Below are 23,633 nucleotides of genomic sequence, written 5' to 3'. Positions count from 1 at the left end.
TAAAATATATATTTATAATTTTAATAAATGACAAATTAAAAATGCATGAACATTTTTTTGTATCGAAAAAATATCGAACCGTGACACCAAAGTATCGAACCCAACCGAACCGTGAATTTTGTGTATCGTTGCACCCCTAATATATATATATATATATATATATATATAAATAACAAGTATATATATATATATATATATATATATATATATATATATATATATATAGTGAGAGCAAGTATATAATAATATAAAATATAATAAAAAATACAGAGATCTTCTACATGGTGACTTATAATACAGGACATCACTGATGTCAGCTGCTTTACACAAACAAACCTGCAGGAGGAGTCACCCTCTGGTTTATTTATCTGAAACAAACAAGAAAGCTCCTTACCATGCATGGAGGGTTTCACCCCAAATCCAGCACCCTGAGGCTGTACGCTAAGCGGAAGGAAGGGGGCCGGGGACTGGTGAGTGTCAGCACCACAGTCCAGGATGAGACAAGGAACATCCAAGAATACATTAGGAAGATGGCCCCAACTGACCGAGTGCTCAGTGAATACCTCAGGCAGCAGAAACCCAAGAAAGAGGAGGGAGACGAGGAACCATCATGGAAGGACAGGCCCCTGCACGGTATGTACCACCGGCAGATAGAGGAGGTGGCTGATATCCAGAAATCCTACCAGTGGCTGGACAAAGCTGGACTGAAAGACAGCACAGAGGCACTAATCATGGCAGCACAAGAACAAGCTCTGAGCACAAGATCCATAGAGGCTGGGGTCTATCACACCAGGCAAGACCCCAGGTGCAGGCTGTGTAAAGATGCCCCAGAGACAATCCAGCACATAACAGCAGGGTGCAAGATGCTAGCAGGCAAGGCATACATGGAACGCCATAACCAAGTGGCCGGCATAGTGTACAGGAACATCTGTGCCGAGTATAACCTGGAAGTCCCGAGGTCAAAATGGGAGATGCCCCCAAGGGTGGTGGAGAATGACCGAGCTAAGATCCTGTGGGACTTCCAGATACAGACGGACAAAATGGTGGTGGCTAACCAACCGGACATAGTGGTGGTAGACAAACAGAAGAAGATGGCCGTAGTGATCGATGTAGCGGTTCCGAATGACAGCAATATCAGGAAGAAGGAACACGAGAAGCTGGAGAAATACCAAGGGCTCAGAGAAGAGCTCGAGAGGATGTGGAGGGTGAAGGTAACGGTGGTCCCCGTGGTAATCGGAGCACTAGGTGCGGTGACTCCCAAGCTAGGCGAGTGGCTCCAGCAGATCCCGGGAACAACATCGGAGATCTCTGTCCAGAAGAGCGCAGTCCTGGGAACAGCTAAGATACTGCGCAGTCCTGGGAACAGCTAAGATACTGCGCAGGACCCTCAAGCTCCCAGGCCTCTGGTAGAGGACCCGAGCTTGAAGGATAAACCGCCCGCAGGGGCGTGCTGGGTGTTTTTATAGTGAGAGCAAGTATATAAATAACAAGTATATAAATATATATATATATATATATATATATATATAGTATATACACTGGGTGAATGTGCAGTAGTAGCAGCAAGCAGGTGAATTCTGTACATTAATATGAATAGACATCTGACTATTTTACAGGATAGACAATATAAACATATTTAAAATTAAAGGAATTGAAATGTACATTGTGCCTTGGTTTAGTGTCTGGAAGAGTCCTGACTCAGTCAATTATAGATGATGTGAGAGGGCGGGTGTGTGTGTTTAGGGCACGGATGGCTTGGGGATAGAAGCTCCTCTTGAGTCTCTCTGTCCTTGCCCGGAAGATGCGGAACCTTCTACCAGATTGCAGAAGTTGGAACAGTTTGTTGCCTGGATGGGACGGGTCCTTCAGTATCTGCGCTGCTCTAGTCCGGCATCTCCTGGTGTAGGTGTCCTGAAGCGGAGGTCATATGTTACTTTGTCTTAAGTGTGGCAACTTCAAATCCTCATGCAGGGGCATCCATGCTTAAAGATGCTAATTATAATGTGAACACTGTGCTTCTGCTAGCTTTTACTTTTATTTCAGGTTTGTGGGTCAAGGACCTGGAGGCTTCAGAGGGGCTTTTAATAAATTTAGGGGTCCTAGAGGAACCCTTTTTAGGGAGGAGGTGTTACCTACCTCTGCAGCCCCTAATCATCTCAATGTGTTCAGCTGGTGCTAATTGGCCACACCTAGTCAGGTGTGGATAAAAGCATACCCGAGGCAATCTTCCTGGGAGCCAGGGCTGGACTGGGACAAAAAATCGGCCCGGGCATTTTGACTAGAGAGCAGCCCACCAGGTATTATAGGAAAAACCATAAAGCCCTTGAATGAAAACAAACACTGTTGTCACAGTGATGTACGCTGTCTTGTTGGTATATATTGTTGAGGTTTAAATTTATCATCTCAAATGTTTATATGCTGATTATATTGCGTCGTATGAGAAAGGCCTAACTCTGAGTACACTCTGTGCCAAAAAGTGCTGTCAGGAAACTGCATGCTTTTGCAGAGCGTGCTTTTGCAGCTAGAATGAAGTGAAAGTGAAACCAACTAGGCTGTTTGATCGAAACTTAAAGGGTGGTGTGAAGTGAGAGCAAGTATATAAATAACTAGGCTTCCATTTGTGCTTCAGATCTGGGGTTGTGTGTTTTGTGTTCAGGTCTCCACATTCTGGAATATGTAAATTAAAGATCATTTTTAAAGTAAAAGACCACTTTTGAGCCATGTTTTCTTGGCCCTAAAGAATCCGAAAGAACCGTTTTTAATACTTGGTGCCAGTGACCTGGGATTCTTGTGCGGCTTAGGGGACTAATTTGGACCTTAAGGTACGATCTGATATGAGGTGGACAACAGACCGGTCTAAAAGAGTATAGGTAAGCGCAAGCCTGTTGAAAATTGTGCACATTGGATGAATTCTAAATTAGTTGTCCACTGAATTGATGATTGTTACCATTAAAGTGGCTCAGTAGAGGAAATTAAACTAAATTATAAAATCAGTTAAGTAGATTTCAGGTGACATGTCCATGATAATTTTGGGTAATTTGGGATAAATAAAAGTAAAGTTTGGGGATATTTGATGAAAGCTCATGGTTGTTAATATTGTGGTGGATTTTTTTTTTTAATTGTTGCGACGTATGTTTGAAGTTGGTGTGTTATGTGTGTGTGTTATGTCAGCCAAGAAAAGAGTTTCGGTTTGTCATGTTTCGGCTGTGTACAGGCAGGAGAAGGACCCAAACGCAAAACTCACGACAACGAAATTAAACTCAAAAGGCTGCTTTATTGCAGAATGGCATGGAAAACTAAACTGGGACATGGATAAACTGACACGCAAGGAAACACAGCCATGAGGGAGACTACGACACTGACAAAGAGAAACACAGGGCTTAAATACACAGAAATAGACAAATACACAGGACCTTCAAAGTAAAACAGGAAACACACTGACTGAACTCTAAACATGCAAACTTAACAGCAACTGAGAAGACAGAACTTAGGGACCAGAAACATGGTAGAAAAAGGTCACAGTAGACACAACATTGAACACAGGGAAGCCATATTACAAAGCCAAAGAACTAAATCTATGATAACCATAACTGAAATCTAGGGAAACAGGAAACAGCACAACAAAGGACTCAAAACATAATCCATAATATAAAAACACGAGATCTCTTCAAAATAAAACAGGAAACATGAGAGGCAGACATGACAACATAAGACACACAGACATGAAACACACGAAGGGCAAGGGAGACTTCACAGGGGTTGAAAACACAAGGGGGAGCTAATAAGCAAATGAACATAGGAAACCTAATAAGCTTAAACATACACTATAAACATCAAAAGAACTAAAACTCAAAACACTGGGTCACAAGACCCAGGATCGTGACAAGGTTAGGGTATTTGGTTAGGGGATTTTATCCCTGTATTGATTAGCAGAGTTGGACTCGGGCATCAGATAATAAACGGGCTGTTATAGTCCACAGTGATGCTTTTAAAATGATTTAAATTAATCTAGGACAGGAGTTAGGCTCCGAGGAGCGCAGGTGCTCAGCGTGTGACAGCGACTCCTGGTGGCGGATATGTCACCAGGCCTGGCGTTTGGGTGGTACCCGCGGGACTTCGAGCACCCGTTAAAAACCAAGTGGTCATGGGCGACTTTTTTACTGCGCTGTTTGAGTGAAGAGTTAGACTCGGCCGTGACCATTTCAACGTGACTGACAGGTGAGCTTTAAGTAAAGCTGTAAGGCGGAAGTGGGATACTTAGACGCTGGAGGTGGAGCTTCCTGTTGTGGTTATAAATGAATTAGGGCCTAGAAATTTGACTGCTATCGGTGAGGGCGTTCCTGAAGCAGGTTGATTGACCAGCAAGGTTGAACCTGGGCTTAGAGGCTTTTAAATTAATCAAGGAAAAAGTTAGGTGTACCAGTACTGAGGTTTGGAAACTGTGATATGGAAATGGTGAATAATACCAGTTTTGAAGAGGTGATATGGTAATGGAAATAATTTATCTTGGCAGTTACTGGCAGTCTTTAGTGATATAGGTGTGAATGTATAAGTGAAGTGTAAAATTGTTATTTGGATGAATGATTAAAGGTGCACATTGTGTTGAGAGAATACAGAGGGTTTATAGACTGTAAATACAAAAAAATAAGAGTTCGATTAGTCTGTAGGAACAGGAAAGAGAGAAACAGAAAATATGAGTCTGTGTGGCTGTGTGTGTGACAGGAAGCACTGGACACTGATTTTCAGATTTGCCATGCTTGGAGTAATCATTAAAGAAAAGACTGAAAAGATCGAGAGAGAAGCAATGGAGAGAAGAAACAGCTGATTTGGGCCTGTGTTGATCTGCGAGGCCCCACAGGAAACTGTGAGAACAGTAAGAGGTGAACCTGGACATTATATAGTGAATGCATATGGGAAAATTGAATTGAAGGCTGAACTTATGCAGGTTTAGAAATGAGAGAAACTAACTAACAATTAGATTAATGAGTAGAAAACACACATATACAAATGGTTACATGTGAAATTATTTTTGGGGAGAAGCAGGATTGAGATAGTTTGAATCCACAGCTCAGTGCAAAGAGGCAGAGTTAAACCTGATGATAAAATACATATGCAATGAAGAAGCAGCTTACACTCCATTAACATGACCACATAACATGAACGCAAGGAGGAACACGCTTACATTTATCAAGGTGAACACATGACATAAGTTGGTATTTCTGGCCGGAGAGAGCGAAGTGGGTCGTTTAACCCTTTAAGACCTACCATAGAACCAAGTCTGCCAGAGCTTATATTATATTTTTACATGCTGTAGTGCCATTTCTGGGAGCATTTCAAGTTGCTATACATCAATACAACCATTATAGCTCAAATTGTAATAATATGTATGCATTAAGTGTCACGGTCTGGCTAGGGCAGACCGTATGTTGCAGGGAAGGACTCAAGCGCAGACCGAAATGAGATGTGAATAATAAAACAAGCCGTTTATTAAGGCAAGAAACGAGGGTACAAAATAATAGGGAATCGATGAAAACTAAACAATGACCTAAACTGGGTGAACTAAAACAAAACATAGAAAACTCTAAACATAACAAACTGACAGGGATACCTGGAGCGGAGACATAGGAAACAACGGACGAATACAACGGGTGAATACAACGGACGACCTGACAAAGAATGGCTGAGAGCACACAGACTAAATGGACACAGGAGGATAATGAGGGAAGTGGCAGCACCTGGGGAACCCAGCTGACACATGAACATAATTACGTCACAGGGGGAGAGTAACTGAACATGATGAACACAGACACACCAGACCTCTTCACAATAAAACAGGAAACACAGTGAGATATAGACATGACAACCTGAACTGACAACATAAGCCACAGACATGAAATACATGAAAAGCAGGGGAGACTTAACATAGTGGAAACACGAGGGGAAAATAACTAGAAACACCTAGGCATGATTATGATGAACTTAGGAAACCTGAAGGCTACATAAACTAAACACAAAACGCTGGGTCAGCAGACCCAGGATCATGACATTAAGTGCATAGTAATTACATAAATTGCAAAAAAGTGCAATAAACTACAAAAAAATTTAAAATCGTTTTTGTTTTTTTAACATATATTTCTAGTTAGAGAATTTTAAGAGGCTTATCCCTCAAAACTGTAAATACAAAAAAGTTGCACAAAATAGTTTCCCACCACAGGAAATTTATTTTGAGTGTCTTCATAGTTTTTTTTTTTTTAAATACACCAATTCTTATATACTGCAGGAAAAACGAAAATAAATATTATGATGCAAATTTGCAAAAAGCAGCATATGCATCAAAATAAACTATTTCCAGCAGTGCAATATGAGTCCTAAGCATCGCAGAAACGACACAGAAAGTCATAAAGTCAAACATAACTTTTAAAAAACACCAGTATAGGCTCATGAGGCCCTGATGGTAAAAAACGACATTTTCGCGAAAATGACGTCACTTCCGGTTTCAGGCAGGTCATGGCGGACGTCTATTCCAACATAGGAAGTGTTACAAGCAGCTGATCGGATCGGCAAAGTGTGTTTCTGGAATATTGTTTTTGTTGCTGCAAGTGCTTTTTATGCAGTTTTTGCAAAGCTATATGTGGAAGGAAACCGTGACCGAGGACAAGCTGATGGCATAAGATGTAAGTACAACTCCTCTGGTTTCATATGCAAAAAAAATTATTGCGCTAGCTTACGTGGTTGCAGTGCTACCGGGATTTAAAAGTAGTTGCGCAAAACGGAGCGTGCCCGCTCTGACCGGTTTTAAAGGGTTAAGGCCAGTTTGGGCGGTTTCCCACCATAATCCTGTGATGAGCTCGTTTGGACAACATATCAAAGGTGTACAACATCGCCTCCACCGATGACATTTGGCAAATCTCACTTGTCAATAAGTGGATTTAGTTGTTCAGTTCTTATCTATTGTTTACTACATTAAGACTCTTCACTCAAACTGTTAGCCCATGGGTTCATACTAGAGACTAGATCTATGTAAATTCATCCACACATATGTGCGATACACTGACAGTCATTAACCTTCTCAGGTTTCTGCGCTCACTGAATGAAGCCACTTTGCACTCGTCAGCATAGTTTTGTTCTTCCCCATATGAACTATTTAAGGTATGTAACACCTTAATTTTTTTTATTGCAAACGGTTTGCATGTTTTTTTTAAGTAACGATAACTAATTGGATTTTACGGTGTAGGGTAAAGGACGCTATTAAAGTCATCTCCTACTTTGATGTTGTAATTGTTATGATTAGGCAAAGTAGTGAACAGCTTAGTGAAAAAAATCCTCATTATCCCAACATGGAGCACTTAGAACAACACTGTTGAGGCGACTGTTGTTGTATTTGGCGCTGTGTAAATAAATTGAATTGAATCATTGAGCGTATACTGATTGTAAAATAAAAGGAGTTGAGAACAAGTGACCCCAAACGATTACATAACACCTTGCTGGATCTGAAATTCTTTCCTCTGACTGAAAAGTCACATCTTTTTGTAGCAGCACCCCTGGCTTTAGCAGTAAAATTTGAATAGAAAACCTCACCAACCTGCTTTTGTTTGAGTAAAAAAGTGATACTGTGATTTTTGCTTTATCTGTCTATATTCAACATTCACTACCATTCACCCAAAACAAAGGGGGGAACTCCTAAACACTTAGCTTCTCCTTGAACTATATTGTGAACATGAGTGAATGAACTAAAAACACAAAAGTTGCTTATGGAGTGAAACACACTCCACACATCCTTATATCAAATGTCCCAAATCTTCAGAGAGACCATCATCCGCTGGAGCTTGAGTTGCTTTCTTATTTGGCTTGCCCATGTCAACGGGTAAGGCTACGTGGTGTAGGAATATATTTAAAATTAGTTTCTGAACAATTCTGAAAGAGCGCTCCTGGTTTGCGGCGTACTCCGCAATTCCTCAAACTATAAGCTGATGTCACCATAATTCACAGGTTTGTCGGTTTGCTTCTTATAGCAAATGCCATTAAATTGATGTTATTGTTTGTGTGAGATCTGTCATACTGAAGAACAAAGCCACTGATGGGAAATCTGATGGCAGCTTTGTACATTTATAATTAAACACATTTTAACAAGCTCTCCAACACCACTGGCTGAAATACAGCCCCAAACCACGATAGAGCCTCCAGGATGTTTTACAGATGGCTGTAGACCTCTGTCCTGACCTCCTCTGTACATCCTGCAAATTTGAACCACTAATTTTAAGCACTAATTCTAATTTGGCCTAAAATCTTAGCCAAACTGAAATAAATGCATAAACATTGGGCATTTACATGCCACATTTCTTATGGTATCTTTGGCACTTTTAAGAGGCTAAATTCAGAAATGAAAAGAGAGACAAAGTCCAAAGAAAAGTTAAAGTATTGCTGCTGTAAATACTGTTCGAGGGCAGAAAGAAGCCATTTGAAATTGTTTATGTCATGTACAGTGGTCCCTCGTTTATCGCGGGAGTTACGTTCTAAAAATAGTCCCACGTGTGGGACTAATAAAGGTTATCTTATCTTATAACCTGCCATAGGTGAAATCCGCAAAGTAGCCAACTTTATTTTTTACAATTATTACAGATGTTTTAAGGCTGTAAAACCCCTCGAACACTCGTGTATTTAATGCACCTCAAACGCCGATCTTTCTTCCAGATAATGAGCAAATAAAACACTTAATGAATAATGCTAAAAAGTTAAATCATTTTCATTCAATAATAATCATTTAAACTGACTGATTCTTATATAGTGAATTTCTGCTCTATAAAAATCATTTATACTACTTTATCCTCATTCTCACAAACATTTTTGCTTTCTATCAACATTCACACTCGGATGAACACATCAGGATTTGGCATTGTGCCCAAGGATATTTTGGCATGCAGACTGTATCAGCCAGCAATCAAAGCACAGATGACCTCTTCTACTTTCTGAGCTAGATCCAGCACATTTACACTTCATCACTTCACAAACAGTAATTTATGATTTACTTAGCCTGAGAAAAAGATCCAAAGTAAATGTGATAATAGTTGCAAGTTTATCCTTATTTGTAACTGGAGGATGTGGAATGTTCCACTGACGCCAGTTGGATACAGACCGGTGTTTTATTTCGTTTTGCAGAGAGTCCCATAATAAGACCAAAGCATATGTGCTGTACTGTGTTAATGTACAGCAGCATTAAGCTTGACGAAAACGGCTGCCAGGATTACAGTTTTTTACAGACGCTAGGACACATTTCCCAATACTTAGGTCACTTTTGCAAAACTCCTCACACAGTGAGCACAACAGAAGTCTATGTGGGCTAAACTGAGGATCAGTTATCATTGTTTTGGCACAAAATGCATTCAATGACTACATCTCTCAAATTTCATGAATTATTTTCTCACTCAGACACAACAACTGCCAAAAATCTTTGTACGTACAGGACATTTTGCATGTGCTTACATACTGTTTTCAAAAATGTTAAACTTATGGTCAAAACAATAACACAATGCAAAACTTGAAAAGACAGCAAAATCCAACAGCAATATTTCATTGAAACATATTTTAAATCTAAAAATGCAGTTTAACCAGCCACAGCTGATTCTCATTGTGGATGAACATCTACACAGGTGTTACTCCTTCAATTGTTCAACTCCTTCAATTCTGGCAGCCAGAAGATTCTTTCCTAGGTGTGTTGCCCTAGATGACATAAGATGTGATGTGGATGAGAACCTGTGGCCAAATGGAGAAGACCGAGTAGATTAGCATTACTATTGTATGTGTATCAGTGGATGGTGTGTATACAAATTCTTGTATTTTGGGATTTCTTAGTGCAAAAAACTAAAAATACATAAACAAATATTAACGAATTCTGCATGATGTCTGATTCATTCCAGTAACATATATTGAAATTATAAACAGAGATGTGTCCTTGTTTTACACAAGAAAACACTGTAATGCTACATGTTGTTAGTGTTTTTAGGTCATCGTTTTGTGGGTGACAAAGTGTGTTTGTCGGCTGTCAACCTTTGCTAGTGTTCTGGAAGAATGAGTTTATTTGAGACCTGAATAAAGTGTTTTGGTAGTTGTAGTGCATTTTGAATGTGAAATGAACTGCTTTGCCAAGCTGACGGTCAGTTAGGAGAATTGTGTGAAGAGTTTTGCAAAAGTGACCTAAGTATTGAGAAATGTGTCCTAGCGGCTGTAAAAACTGTAACTTTTGGAGTGAAACTGTGGAACAGTTTACATGTGGACCTACAGCAATGTTCACCTGTTATTCAGTTTTAAAAGAACTTTTTGAAACTTGCTTTTGGAAGAATATTATGAAGTTATGCTAATTTATATCTGAATTATAGCCGTCATGGTATCTATACTTTCTCCTCTCTTTTTTTAGTTTTTGTGGGGCAAGTTTATACAATAATAACATAGTAAATCAACAGTGTTGAGCATTTGGTAGGGACCAATAAAGATGTATATATTACTTCTTATTGCATTTTGGACTTAATGACTGAGTGTTTATCTTATGTTATAGAGACTTTGTTTATCTTGTCTGACCACATGTGTATGTGTATGTTTTGGGTTCATCCTCATCATCAATTTCCTTATATTATTACAGGACAGGTGTTTGAAGCACTCTATGAGTCATAAAGATCTAAACACTAAAAAATGTTTTCCTTTGCATGTCTTTTGATGTCTTAATTAAAAAAAAAAAAAATCCTTAAAAACGTATATATTGCAATATATATTTCTGACAGAAGTATCAGAAAAAACAAAAACACCCCCTGCAGGGCTAACAATCAGAGCTTTGGGAAACAGCACCTCCCACATGTGATCAGGAATTATTTATGAACTTTAATGACGAGCATGTGTTACTCTTCCCTGAGGCACTGGGGCTTTTCTTTTTGTCGCTGTTTTTGAGGGTGTGTGTGTGCGTGTGTGTGTTTGTGTGTTTGTGTTTGTGTGTGTGCGTGTGTGTGTTTGTGTGTGTGCGTGTGTGTGTGCGTGTGTGTGTGTGTTTGTGTGTGTGCGTGTATGTGTTTGTGTGTTTGTGTTTGTGTGTGTGCGTGTGTGTGTTTGTGTGTGTGCGTGTGTGTGTTTGTGTGTGTGCGTGTGTGTGTGCGTGTGTGTGTGTGTTTGTGTGTGTGCGTGTATGTGTGTGTGTGCGTGTGTGTGTGTGTGTGTGTGTGTGTGTGTGTGTGTGTGCGTGCGTGCGTGCGTGCGCGCAGCGGCAGGGGGATTAAGTACTACTGCAAATTTTAAAAAAGCTAAAATGACTATCATGATGACTTCCAACTGACTAAATGGGTAACATCAATAGAATTGATTCCTCAGACATTGTCTACTGTCAGTGTGTCTGCTGTGTATGTCATAAGGAGCTGATCAGAGTGAGTGTGCCCATGGAAAAACATATAGGCTGCTATAGGAGATAAACTCCATGTGTTAAGATGACTTGTGGAATTAGTGAAATCTGTTTTTGTCACAAACCTGTCCCATGGTACTGGAAGGCTGTTGTAATGCTACTGGTAAATCGAGCTGTACCATTACGCCTTTGACTGTGCTTTGGTCAGCCAAGACAGAATCCAAAACATTGAATTTAGACTACGGTTGGATTACCTGTCGCACCGAAATCTGGTGACCTCTGTGTCACTTTTAAAATCCTTTCTGCAACTCCTTTCATCATGGGAAAGGCCACTCTGCCAATATTTACCCTTGTTTTATCCTGATGCTGATCATGCTTTCTGTCATTTTCAGTGATGGGAATAACGGCGTTACAAGTAACGGCGTTACTAACTGTGTTACGTTTTTCAGTAACAAGTAATCTAACTAATTACTATTTCTATCGTTACATTGCCGTTACCGTTACTAACAAGAAAATGCAGTCGTGTTACTATTTTTCAGCAAACAGACGGTTGAAGCTGTGTCAGTTTACCGCATCTTATATCAGCTGCAGGAAGTAGCTGTAAGTAATCTGGGCGCTACAGCTTTAAGCAGCTGCGCGCTCCCGCGGACAGTGATCACTTTCTGCCAGATGATCAGTTTTTGGCAAAACACCTGGAGCTCAGGGGGCAAAACAATCGCACGAGTGCTGCTGTTTGACTGAGGAAGAATAAAGTAGTCGTGGTAAGCCAATCACATGACCACTTCAAGATGACAAAGCAACAAGTTTTTAAATTGTGTTGATAGGCCACGCAAAACCAGAGTCATGATAAACAATATGTACGCGGCGTTTTTTCCTGAATAGTTTCGTCATGTTTACTGTCTAAGCACAGCGCTGCGAGCACTCTCTGATTATGACCAAGAAAACAAAACAACAAACAACCCGTTCGTGTTGGTGGAAAAATGCACCATGTCGACCAATCAAAAAATGATATGGCAACATGACAATTAGTTGTTTAGGAAGAGGGGGAAGATTTAGGAGTGACCGCGAGAGAGAGAGAGAGAGAGAGAGAGAGAGAGCAGAAAAGGAGAGACAGCAAGTTTTGAGATGTGAGAGATTTGTGACGTTTAGCGTGTTTGGAGTGTGTAGATAACGTGTTGTCTTGTGTAGTTAGTGTGTAGTGTTGTGGATAGTTTTGTGTTGTGTGTCAGAACAATGAGGCGACTGCTGTCTCCAGGTAGAAACAGCAGTGACACACCTGCTGCTGTCAGACCTGCAGGTATCAGGCTGTGATGTTTCCTTTATAGTGGACAGAAATATTTGGAGTGGCACAAATAATTTGTGGCATCTTATTGAAGAACAGCTGATTGTTCTGTAAACAGTTTGAAATGGCTGCAAATAACTTTGTTTGCAAAACTTGTACATATGATTTTAAAATTGACAATTTATATTTGCATTGAAAGTTATGAAATATGATTCATTAAACATGTTTGTGGTTGTTACGGTGAAAATATCACTTTTTCTACTCTGATTTTATGTTTTTTGTCTGATTTCAGATCAATTGTGTTAATACAGTATATCAAAATGAAAACATGACTGTAAATTCAGACACATGAGGCTGTGCTGAAAAGAATGAGACCAAACAAAGTAAATAGTTTTTAAAGGTGAAATGTGGAGGAAACATCAAATGGCCAATTATACCCTGGAACCCAGAGGGTTAAACTTTTTTTTAAAGTAACACAATAGTTACTTTTCAAGTAATTAATTACTTTTAGAATCTTGCAACTCAATTACTAATTCAGTTACTTTTTTGAAGAAGTAACTAGTAACTATAATTAATTACTTTTTCAAAGTTACTTGCCCAACACTGGTCATTTTTGGCGAAGGGGATCACCTATTAAATGATAAAACATGATTATGACCCTCAATGTCTTGATTCTGAAGGTGCGGGCCCAAATTTAAACACCTATGAGTTGTCTTTGCTGTCCTCCATGTGTGGTCGGTCTCGGGCCATTTGCCTCAATTGTGCATGCTCCAGTTTTCAATTCCTCTGGCATGCTATGCAGTTCTTTTTGGATTGCATGGTCAGACATGCTATATAAGGAGATACTTTTCAGGCTAGGTTTTTTCTTAGAAGGAATGGCCATCCTGTCAGCTATTTGTCACAGGCCCACAGAGAAGTGATTTCACACCACGTCCCATGTCCGACTGACCCCGTCAGTCAGCATGCCGCTAACCATTAATCCCACTTTAATGTCCAACTGAGCGTGAAGGAATTTGGAAAACAAAATTCTCCTTGAGAGGATGATGGCAGCCTTCAACCTCCACCACTGACACACACACACACACACACACAGAAGGGAAAGACAAGTGACAGAAAAAGTCACACTTAGTGTCTTTTCTCTCCTTTTTTCTTTCCCTCTCCTCCTGTTGGCCCTCATTTCCCCTTTCCTATCTCCCGCTCCTGTCTGTTTCAATTGTAATAACTTAAAAGTAAAAATACATAAATACATAATGAAGATCGAACAAACTATGGCAATCAAGTGGACTAGTTGGGAAAAGCCGTAATGATCCACTTGTGAAAGTAAATCTGTTGGGCATTCTGCTTGGCCTTCAGACAATAATTCTGATTGCTACAGTGTCAGACAGGACAGGTAAAAAAAAGGCACACTTCCACTAAGATGTTGTTTCCACCACACCCCTTCACCTCCCACCACAGAGCCAGACATGAACAAATCTTCTCTATGGTTTTCCTCTTGTCCTCCTGTCAGCCCGCTGCATATTCAGCATCTTCTTGTCCAATATAATATCCACTATCCTTCCTCTGCACTTGTCCAAACCATCTTAGCATTGTCTCGCTAACTTTCCCTCCAAGCTGCTCAATGTAAGCTGTCCCTGTGATATAATCATTTATAATCTGTCTAACCCTCACCACACCACCTTCACTTTTTTCATATCTATTCTTAAGAACACTAATTTGCTGCATATTCTTTCCAGTTCGATCTCTCTGTATAGCGACTCAGTGCAGGTCATTTTCTTCTTTCTTTGTGTCCCCCCAGAAACACTCTCTACCACTTCATCCAAGTCACTCAGAAATCCTCTTTGTCCTCTCACTGATATCCACCCTGTGGGGCATACGCACTGACAACATTCAACCATCGCCAGTCATAGTCCCGACATTCGAACCTCTCCAGACTCTGGGCCGATTTTTTGTCCCAGTCCAGCCCTGGGTGTATCCATATAAATGGCCCACCCTGTACTCATGACTCATGGACTTCAAAGTCTTTTTCAGCCGCTCCATCAGCCAGAGGGTGGTAGGTGCTGGTCCGAACAGATTTAATGCCTGGTTGGTAATTTGTAGAGAGAGATATGAACGATGTGCCCTGGATTATAAGGCACTGGATTATAAGGCACTGGATTATAAGGCGCATTAAGCGAAACCAAACAGTCAAATATGTCAAACTTTACTCAACTCATACTTCTTGCTTCCTCCACTTCTGTACCAATGGTTCATTAATGTTGAATTCTCTCCAGCTGCTCTATTCCCATGTTGTTGCAGTATGTGAATGACTAACCTCGTATTGTGGATGGATTATCTCAGTTTTTCTCCTGCCTGAAGTTTGGTCTGTTTACAGCATCCTGCCATCCGATTGCATTTGTCCTTAACCATCGGGAACCCTCATGTTAACTTTCATCGAGTGGAAAAAGTTAGCGTTCATCCTTCAGCTTCACTGTGTTTATCAGATTCAGAACACTTTATTTATCCCCAAGGGGCATTTAAGAGACTGACTTTGCCGACCGTACACAAACATCACATTGGGGAAACAGGTCAGGCTGGGTAGCTGGCCGGTCAGCCGCACAAGCATGGAACGACCCGGAACCGAACAACAATGGAAAATGCACAACATGAGGAAAGACGAGGAGAAAAAACGAACTCCCCCCAGACTGAGCTCCAACAGCTATGTTATTTTATGCTAACATAGCTGTGTCGCTAGCGATCACATAGCACATCATTATATGCTAGCTAGCCCAACTTCAGTAACCCTACAAACGTCACTGCTGTTTAGTTTTCTGTCTTCATTTATGTTGGAAGTGATAGCAGAGCTGTACGTTTTAATTTTTTCATAAATCTCTCCGTCAGAACATGCTATATCATGCTTAGGTGGAAACTAGCAAGCTAACTCTCTGCTAACTTCTAACTCTGTTATATTTAATAAATTCTGTTTTCGTGGATGCCTGGATGTTAAACTTAATTGTTACACCTGGTAAAGCACTAACACTCATCATTTTATTGAAGATGAAATAATTTAGAGAGTTCTTAACTCTCAGTGATGCCGCAGTGTTTGTCTGACTTTGGGAGCTGAAGTGGAGTTTGGACCCAGATCACTCCACGAGGTTCCTGACTACGGTAGCCGTAATGCTCCAACAATCCATCAATCGGTGCGGCTTCGTAGCTTACCAAAGTCGTACTTAACCATTTATTGACAGATTTTTGAGTGGCGTGTACCACATAAAATCGGTTCGAGGTCAGTAAGCACAACAGGAATGCATACATATTCATACACTTTTGATTTTTGAGAAAATTTAAGGATTTTAGGTGCACCTTATAGTGCGTAAAATACGGTACAATGTCATATTATCTATGTTACAGATAATCGTAGCATGTTATGTAAAAGATGTTTCTATATCTGCGATTACCACAACTAGATGACTGGAACTGAAACTGTGAACAGGGAAAGAGACTGTGTGAACTGGAAAGAAGAGACTGTAGTCCTTTGTGGACACTACAAAGTCTCACATAATTTGATCTTTATGTCAGGTAGTCAGTAACCCATGAGATGGCAGATAATTACATATATTTCCGGTAGCAGCTACTAGATTATGTCAAATGCTCTTAAGAAATCAAAGGAAGTGATCTTCACTGTACAGCTTTTATCTAAATGGGAGTATGTGGCGCAGACTTCACTTGAAGGTAGTGATGGTGTGTGGAAGCCAAAAACTGTGGTGGATATAAATTTGTGGAACCAGCACCCCAATGCAGGATGTGTGGATCCTATGAGTCTAACCCAGCAGGCAGAGCAGAGCTTGGATAGATGGGTGAGGGGACTGGTTTTAACAGCCTCTGGTGTCTGGAGGTCCACCCTGCGTATCTCAGTTTTTCCCCTTTACTGTTTCACAAAGGGTTAAAAGGGAATGGGCACAATTTAGAATTTATTTGCAGGATATTTTCTTAAAGCAACTTAGTAGGCAAAAGTGGAAAAGTGGAATCAAATAATAATAATCACAAAGTAATAATCTAATCACCTGAATTATACTTGTATAATTAACAGCTAATGCTGACCTTGTTCTGATCTTTGCTAGAAAGCAGGTTGGAGGTAAGAATGAGCACAACCAGATCTGATGATGCACTTTTCCCTTCTGATTCTTTAATCTAACACGTCAGAAATGAGCAGAGAAAAAAACAAAAAATGCAAACAGAATTTGCAGGTTCACATTTGCCTCTGAACCTGCAGTGGGAACTCATTGTTGCTGACATACAATCATTCAAGCCACACCTTATTATCTCCTCTCTAACTGACTTTTTTAAATCCATGACTTAAAACAGGGTTTAAACTTTAAAATTACTTAATGACATTTTCTTCTTTTCTATGTTATACTTAATTTGTCAATAATTCCATCACATATGAATGTTCAGTCAAATATGAATATACTATACTTGTATGTTAATAATGTTTTATTCAGCTCATGCAATTCACTGAAGTCAAGGAAAACTGGGTGTGGCAATTGTGCAGACAAGCGATGCACTGAAAATGGAACAGCTTTACACTCTCTCCTTAGTGGGAAAACTACTGTCTTCAAAACTACAATGTGCAGAGACTACACAGTGTGCATTTTACTTTGCCACACTGAACAGGCAGTGAAAAATATTATTTCATTGCAAAAGTTGGAATTTTAAAGTAGAAGGAAGATCTAGGGCAACATTAACTAACCAGCACACAGCATTCATTTGATGTTAAAAAACTGAATGTACTAAGTAAAGGAGTGTCATTTGGTGGCTTGCCTTGTGCATATGTATTTTTAAAACCTTTACTTTCAGGAGAAGAATTAAATTAGTCACGCAAATGTGAATTACGCCGTCTGCACTAAACTGCCACAGTACCACAGACTGTCCAAAATCTAATGCTGAGAAAAAATATGTCTTATGCCTTGTGGTGGTAGTGATAGTTGCTACTAAGAGTTATCAGAAGTTATCAGAACGATCACATAATTGGCACTTTGCATTGATGGCTCAAAGCCTCAGTGCCTCTTCATTCAGTTCTCACGCTGAGTGTTTAGAAGTGAGCCCCACCTTTTGTTCCTCAATAACACCGGGATTTTCACTTTGACAGGAATTAATTGAAATGAGCTTCTTTTTCTCAAGCCACTTTTTTTTCTCAGCAGTGCGCACACAGCGAGCAACCTCTAACAAATATTTATCTCTATTGCACCATTTTTGCCTGAGCTTACACTGGATTGTTTATTTAGTTTGTAGGCCTGCACCATTCTCTCTCTTCTGGATTATTGAGCCACTAATTCACAGTTCAGAGTTCAGGTGTACATTTAACACATTTTTGTGAAAAACTCTAAATATGTCAGCGGTTGCAATGCAGTTATAATTAACATTTATATGATCTGTGCAACTTTGCTTATCATGTCGATGGTTTTCATGACTGGTGGGCTGTTACGTCGCAATGAATTATGGGACGGCATTTTCTCCTATCCTTTCATAAAGGATGGTTCAGTGTATCCTATGCTAAAGGAAGCAATGATGCTCCTTTCCTTAATCTTTGGAGAATTTTCACAGCTCATATTACTGCCCCCACACAGATATGTCTGGCTGATGTCTCTCAGTTAGAAACCCTCCTAAACAAAGTGAACTATTGGAATGCACCCCAAGTCTTTAAGTAAACATTGAGATGTTAAAGCTGGGCCCTGTGAGATTTCAGTCCTGGCCTTTGTAGTTATGTTGTGGTTGAAAAAAGGAGTCAGCAGTGCAAAACCAGATATAGAGGTCAATATCATATGTATTATTTCACGAAACAGAATTTGTGAATATAACCTGCCCTCAAATAATGACATTTTGAAATCTTCCGAAATCCTCATGAACAAAAAGGGTTTGTATTTCAGCAGCTTCCTCTGATTGGTGCTCAGGGTAGCTGACAGTGAGCATTGCCCAGTTGTGGAATGTTTGATAGGGATTCACATAATTTAGCAGTGCTTCCTGTCAGCTGGTTTCAGAGAGGTCTGAAATGCCCTTTTGCTCTGATATACACTACCAGTCATAAGTTTGCATACACCTTTTTTTTTAATGGTTTTTCTTCATTTTTACAACTTTCTACATTGTAGATACAAACTGAAGACATCAAATGTATGAAGCCAGATATGTGGAATTATGTGGCAAACAATAAATTGATAAATAACTAATTTTAGAATCCTAAAAAGTAGCCACCCTATGTTTTGTTGACACTGCTGCAAACCCTCGGCCTTCCCTCAATGAGCTTCATGGTGTAGTCACGTGAAATGGTTTAACTTCACCGGTGTGCATGTCAGGGTTTATTTCTAGAATTTCTCTTCTTCATGGGGTTGGGACCATCATTTGTGTTGTGCGGAAGTCAGGTTGGTACACAGCTGACAGCCCTACTTGACAAATGTTAGAATTCATATTATGGCAAGAACCAATCAGCTAAGTAAAGAGAAACAACAGTCCATCATTACTTTAAGAACTGAAGGTCAGTCAGTCCGGAAAATTGCTAAAACTTGTCCCCAAAGTGCAAAAACCATCAAGCACTACGTCAAAACTGTCTCACATGAGGACCGCCCCAGGAAAGGAAGACCAAGAGTCACCTCTGCTGCTGAGGATAACTTCATCTGAGACACCAGCTGAGACACATTAACAGCACCTCAGATCAGAACCCAGATAAATGCCACGTAGAGTTCAAGTAGCAGACACATCTCTACATCAACTGTTCAGAGGAGACTGTGAATCAGGCCTTTATGGTCAAACAGCTGCTAAGAAACCACAACTAAGAAAAGCAACAAGCAGAAGAGATTTGTTTGGGCCAAGAAACACAAGGAGTGGACATTAGACCAGTGGAAATCTCGGCTTTGGTCTGATAAGTCCAAATCTGAGATCTTTGGCTCCTCCCACCATTTCTTTGTGCAGAAATGGTGAACAATGATCTCCACATGCATGGTTCCCACTGTGAAGCATGGAGGAGGAGGTGTGATGGTGTGGGGGGGCTTTGCCGGGGAGACTGTTGGGGATTATTCAAAACTGAAGGCACACTGAACCAACCTGGTTATTACAGCATCCTGCAGCGACATACCATCCCATCCGGTTTGGGTTTAGTTGGACCATCATTTAATTATTAATAGGACAATGACCACCAAACACACCTCCAGGCTGTGCCAGATGGCCTGGCCTCCAAAGTCACCTGACCTAAACTCAGTCAAGATGGTTTGGGATGAGATGGACCACAGAGTGAAGGCAAAAGGGTCAACAAGTGTTCAGCATCTCTGGGAACTCCTTCAAGACTGTTGAAAAACCAGGAGCTCATGAGCTCATTGAGAGAATGCCAAGAGCAGTAATTAAAGCAAAGGGTGGATTTTTGAAGAATCTAAAATATAAAACACGTTTTGAGTTATTGACACTTTTTTGTTTACTACATAATTCCATATGTGTTCATTCATGGTTTTGACACCTTTAGTAAGAACCTACAATATACATCGTCATGAAAATAGAGAAAAAACATTAAATTAGGGGATGTGTTGAAACTTTTGACTATATCTCAGTTTTGCATTCACATTTTTTTTCAAGTGATGAGATGCTGTTGTATTTCTTATTTTCCCCAGGTATGTATGGGCCAGATGAGGGCTGGGCATCTGCCTACCCACAATGTGGAGAGAGAAACCAGTCACCAATCAATATTGTGGATAAGGATACCAAAATATCCAGAGAATATCAGGAGCTGACACTGGAGGGTTTTAACATAGAATCTTCAAATAAGACATCTATGAAGAACACTGGCAAAACAGGTAAACATAACACATGTTCTGTTTGTCCTTTTGTTGAAGTTTCTTTTTTTGTTCTTGATTTATGCTTCCCTTTACAACAACAATCTTTGTCTTTAGGAGGGGAGATCATTTCTATACCTTGGCGTATCTTGTCTGACATTGTACGGGCATGAATTCTCACATTAACATTGACTTTAGCTGGGCAAGCTGAGAGGCCTGCAGCTTTTTCAGGTGGTTTGTTCGGCACTGTAGCAATCAGAATTATTTTCTGAAGGCCAAGAAAAATGCCCAGTGGATTTATTTTTTCAAGTGGATTATTACGGCTTTGCCATGTCCACTTAAATGATCTTTATGATTATTACTTAATTCATTTATTTTTAACTTTTAAGATATTACAAATGGAACAGACATGACTGGGGGATAGGAAAGGTAAAGATGTAGAATAGAAAAGTTCAAGAAAAGGAGAGGGGAAGAAAAATAGAGGGGAAGAGGGACAGAGAGAAAAGACAAAAAAAATCTGCTGGATCACCTGCTGGAAGAAAAAAAAAGCAAAAAGAGAACAACCACAAGAGAAACCACAGCAAGAACCTAGATAAGTGTAAGTGACCAATAGATATTGAATGTTAATGAGCAGCGCGCAAGACCGACAATGCATGACGTGCTTTGACGCAGCAGCCAAGGAAGATACAGTATGTGTCTGTGCACACCTGTGTGCATGAGCGCGCTTGTATTCAAAAGGTCTGTGAAGGTTCTCAGTCATCCAGGTCATCGTAGTCAAAGGAGCTTGCAAAGAAAAGCGTCTGGACTTCTTTAAGTTGCTTGACTCTCTGACTCTCTTTAAGTTGCTTGACTCACCAACTCTCTGCCATCTATAATCCAGTTTTGAGTTCCCTTCCCAGACGCCTTAACGCCCACTCACATCCTGGGCCATCTGACCTCAGGAATTCGCATGATAAGGTGGGGCCAGGTTTCACAATGAACACACCCGAAACTCTGGCTGATTGGGACCCAAACCCAGTTTCACACCTTGGCTCAGGCGATTAGAGGATCATCAGGGGGTCCTTTTGTCCCTCTGTGGGGGGTTACTCCCACTAGGTTTATATCTGGGACTCTCCACCATTTGACCTTAGAACTGAAGAAGCTTCTCGGATGAGAGGTGAAACGTCTTCAAGCAACTTAAAGAAGTCCAGACGCTTTTCTTTGCAAGCTCCTTTGTATTCAAAAGGTTTCTCCACTATCTGATAGTGGGTGTGGGGAGCCATAGCCCTGCCCCCCAGGACATCAAGCAGGCATGGAGGAGATCCAGGCCCCAAATATCTTGAGGCCCCCCAATGCACGAGAGCCCAAGGAGGACAATCATGCAACCCACCTAGAAAGAGCTTAGGATAGTCCCAGACAGGGGGTCATGCAGCAGCCACATTGCAGAAGCTACAGGGGGCTGTGACGATGTGCCTGCAGGATCTGCCGGCAGCCAGCTGTGTCAGAGTGGACCTAGACCTGGGCCTGAAGGGCAGTTCAGAGTTCAGGTGTACATTTAACACATTTTTGTGAAAAACTCTAAATATGTCAGCAGGTTGATAAATGCAGTTATAATTAACATTTATATGATCTGTGCAACTTTGCTTATCATGTCGATGGTTTTCATGACTAGTGGGCTGTTATGAGGGCCCAGGCCCCACCAAGCAGCCACCGGGAGTGAGCTAGTATGTATCTGAGCCCCCAGCCCTGGATACCGAGAACCACCAATGCACTGACAGCTGAGGGCATCAGCCACTGGCAGGGAGTGTGGTGGTGGGAGATAGATCCCTACACCAGGGGGGCCTCAGATGTTCCCAGAGAGGTGGAGTCTAAGACCCGACCTGACACATACACACAGACAAACAGGCACACACAGACACAAACATGCATTCCCACCCTCATGCACACATATACAAATACTCAGCACTTGCCCACCGTGGAGACACACAGAACAGCAGCAGGGAGGCCCAGCATCCCAGACCCCGACCAGACGGCCAACTCCTCCTCCCGAACAGAAAACGGGGGGGAAGAACCCATACCTCTCTCCGCCCACTCATATGTGTTGCTGTGTGCTGTTCTAAAGTGCATTTAAAACACGGGAGGGGCATGGTGTTTTCTGCAAGAAAGCAGCAGGTGTCAGCATGGCCCCTCCCGAGAACCCGCTGTTAAGTCTATTTGTTGAATGTTTGTCATTATGCTTCTTAAATTTGTAAGGTCTGAGTTCAGTCTATAGGATCAAGACATTCCTCTCTGTGCTGGGGGAGGTTTTATGCAGAAACATCCTATCTGAAAGATCTGTTTCTTGTGATGTTGCTTCCTGCTTTTGTGATCCTTTTGGTGAGCAGGAAGTCATGCACACAGAGACACATGCACACAGAGAGACACACATTCTCACACACTCACTCAAACACACACACACACATTCTTACCTGCATACACATACACACACACACACACACACACACACACACACACATATACATACAGTGCCTTGTCTTTGTAACCGGGGGGGTTTACGAGGGGAGGTACTAGTGTATTGTGTGAACTGTTTTCCCAATAAAAGGCAGCAACCATCAGGAGCTGGCCCCATTTGGGTTTAGCCTCATCCTGCCTGTCACACAGCACTAACCCTGACACCACTTGTGAATGTGAAAATAAATGGTAAGTGGTCTGTATTTGTATAGCGCTTTACTTGGTCCTAAGGACCCCAAAGCGCTTTAAACTATACACAATCATCCACCCATTCACACACTGGTGATGGCAAGCTACAGTGTAGCCACAGCCGCCCTGGGGCGCACTGACAGAGGCGAGCATAGTGTTTCAATTCTCTCTATATCTCAGAAAATTGCAATAGAATGACAAAGGACCCTGTAAGGGACACTGTAAGCAACTGAAAAACAATTCTGCCTGGCAAATTAGCCCCACATGTGAGAATATGCTTTATAAGCTGATGGAAACTGACGGAAATGATCTTTAGTGAGGATGTATTCCTCAGAGAAAATCTGAAGGAGAAACAGACCTATATTTAGCATGTCTTAGAATATGTTTCTTTAATTTATGCATGTAAAGCTGTTTCATGCTGTGCACGTGCCCACATTCTGATGGTGTTTCAAGGAACCTTTGAAATTGTCTTCATGTCATCGATAGATGTCACATTTTTGTTTCT

The 23,633-nt window shown here is 40.9% G+C and overlaps 1 protein-coding gene across 4 annotated transcripts in view; it reads left to right on the top strand.

Moving 5' to 3' along the window:
- The window catches only part of LOC309707008 (receptor-type tyrosine-protein phosphatase gamma-like), a 410,561-nt gene that overhangs the window by 211,407 nt on the left and 175,521 nt on the right, over positions 1-23,633 (top strand). For all 4 annotated transcript variants that reach the window (XR_014276854.1, XR_014276855.1, XM_082534088.1 and 1 more), the window contains exon 3: positions 20,288-20,470. Coding sequence is in view for 2 of the 4 variants with exons in the window: in XM_082534088.1 (XP_082390214.1) it covers positions 20,288-20,470 (183 nt within the window). In the remaining 2 variants the exon portion in view is untranslated. The remainder of the gene's footprint in view (positions 1-20,287; positions 20,471-23,633) is intronic.

This window comes from Aulonocara stuartgranti, assembly GCF_965226115.1.
Source record: "Aulonocara stuartgranti genome assembly, chromosome: 5".
Classification (NCBI taxonomy): Eukaryota; Metazoa; Chordata; class Actinopteri; order Cichliformes; family Cichlidae; genus Aulonocara; species Aulonocara stuartgranti.
This window is presented reverse-complemented; position numbering and strand designations above follow the sequence as displayed.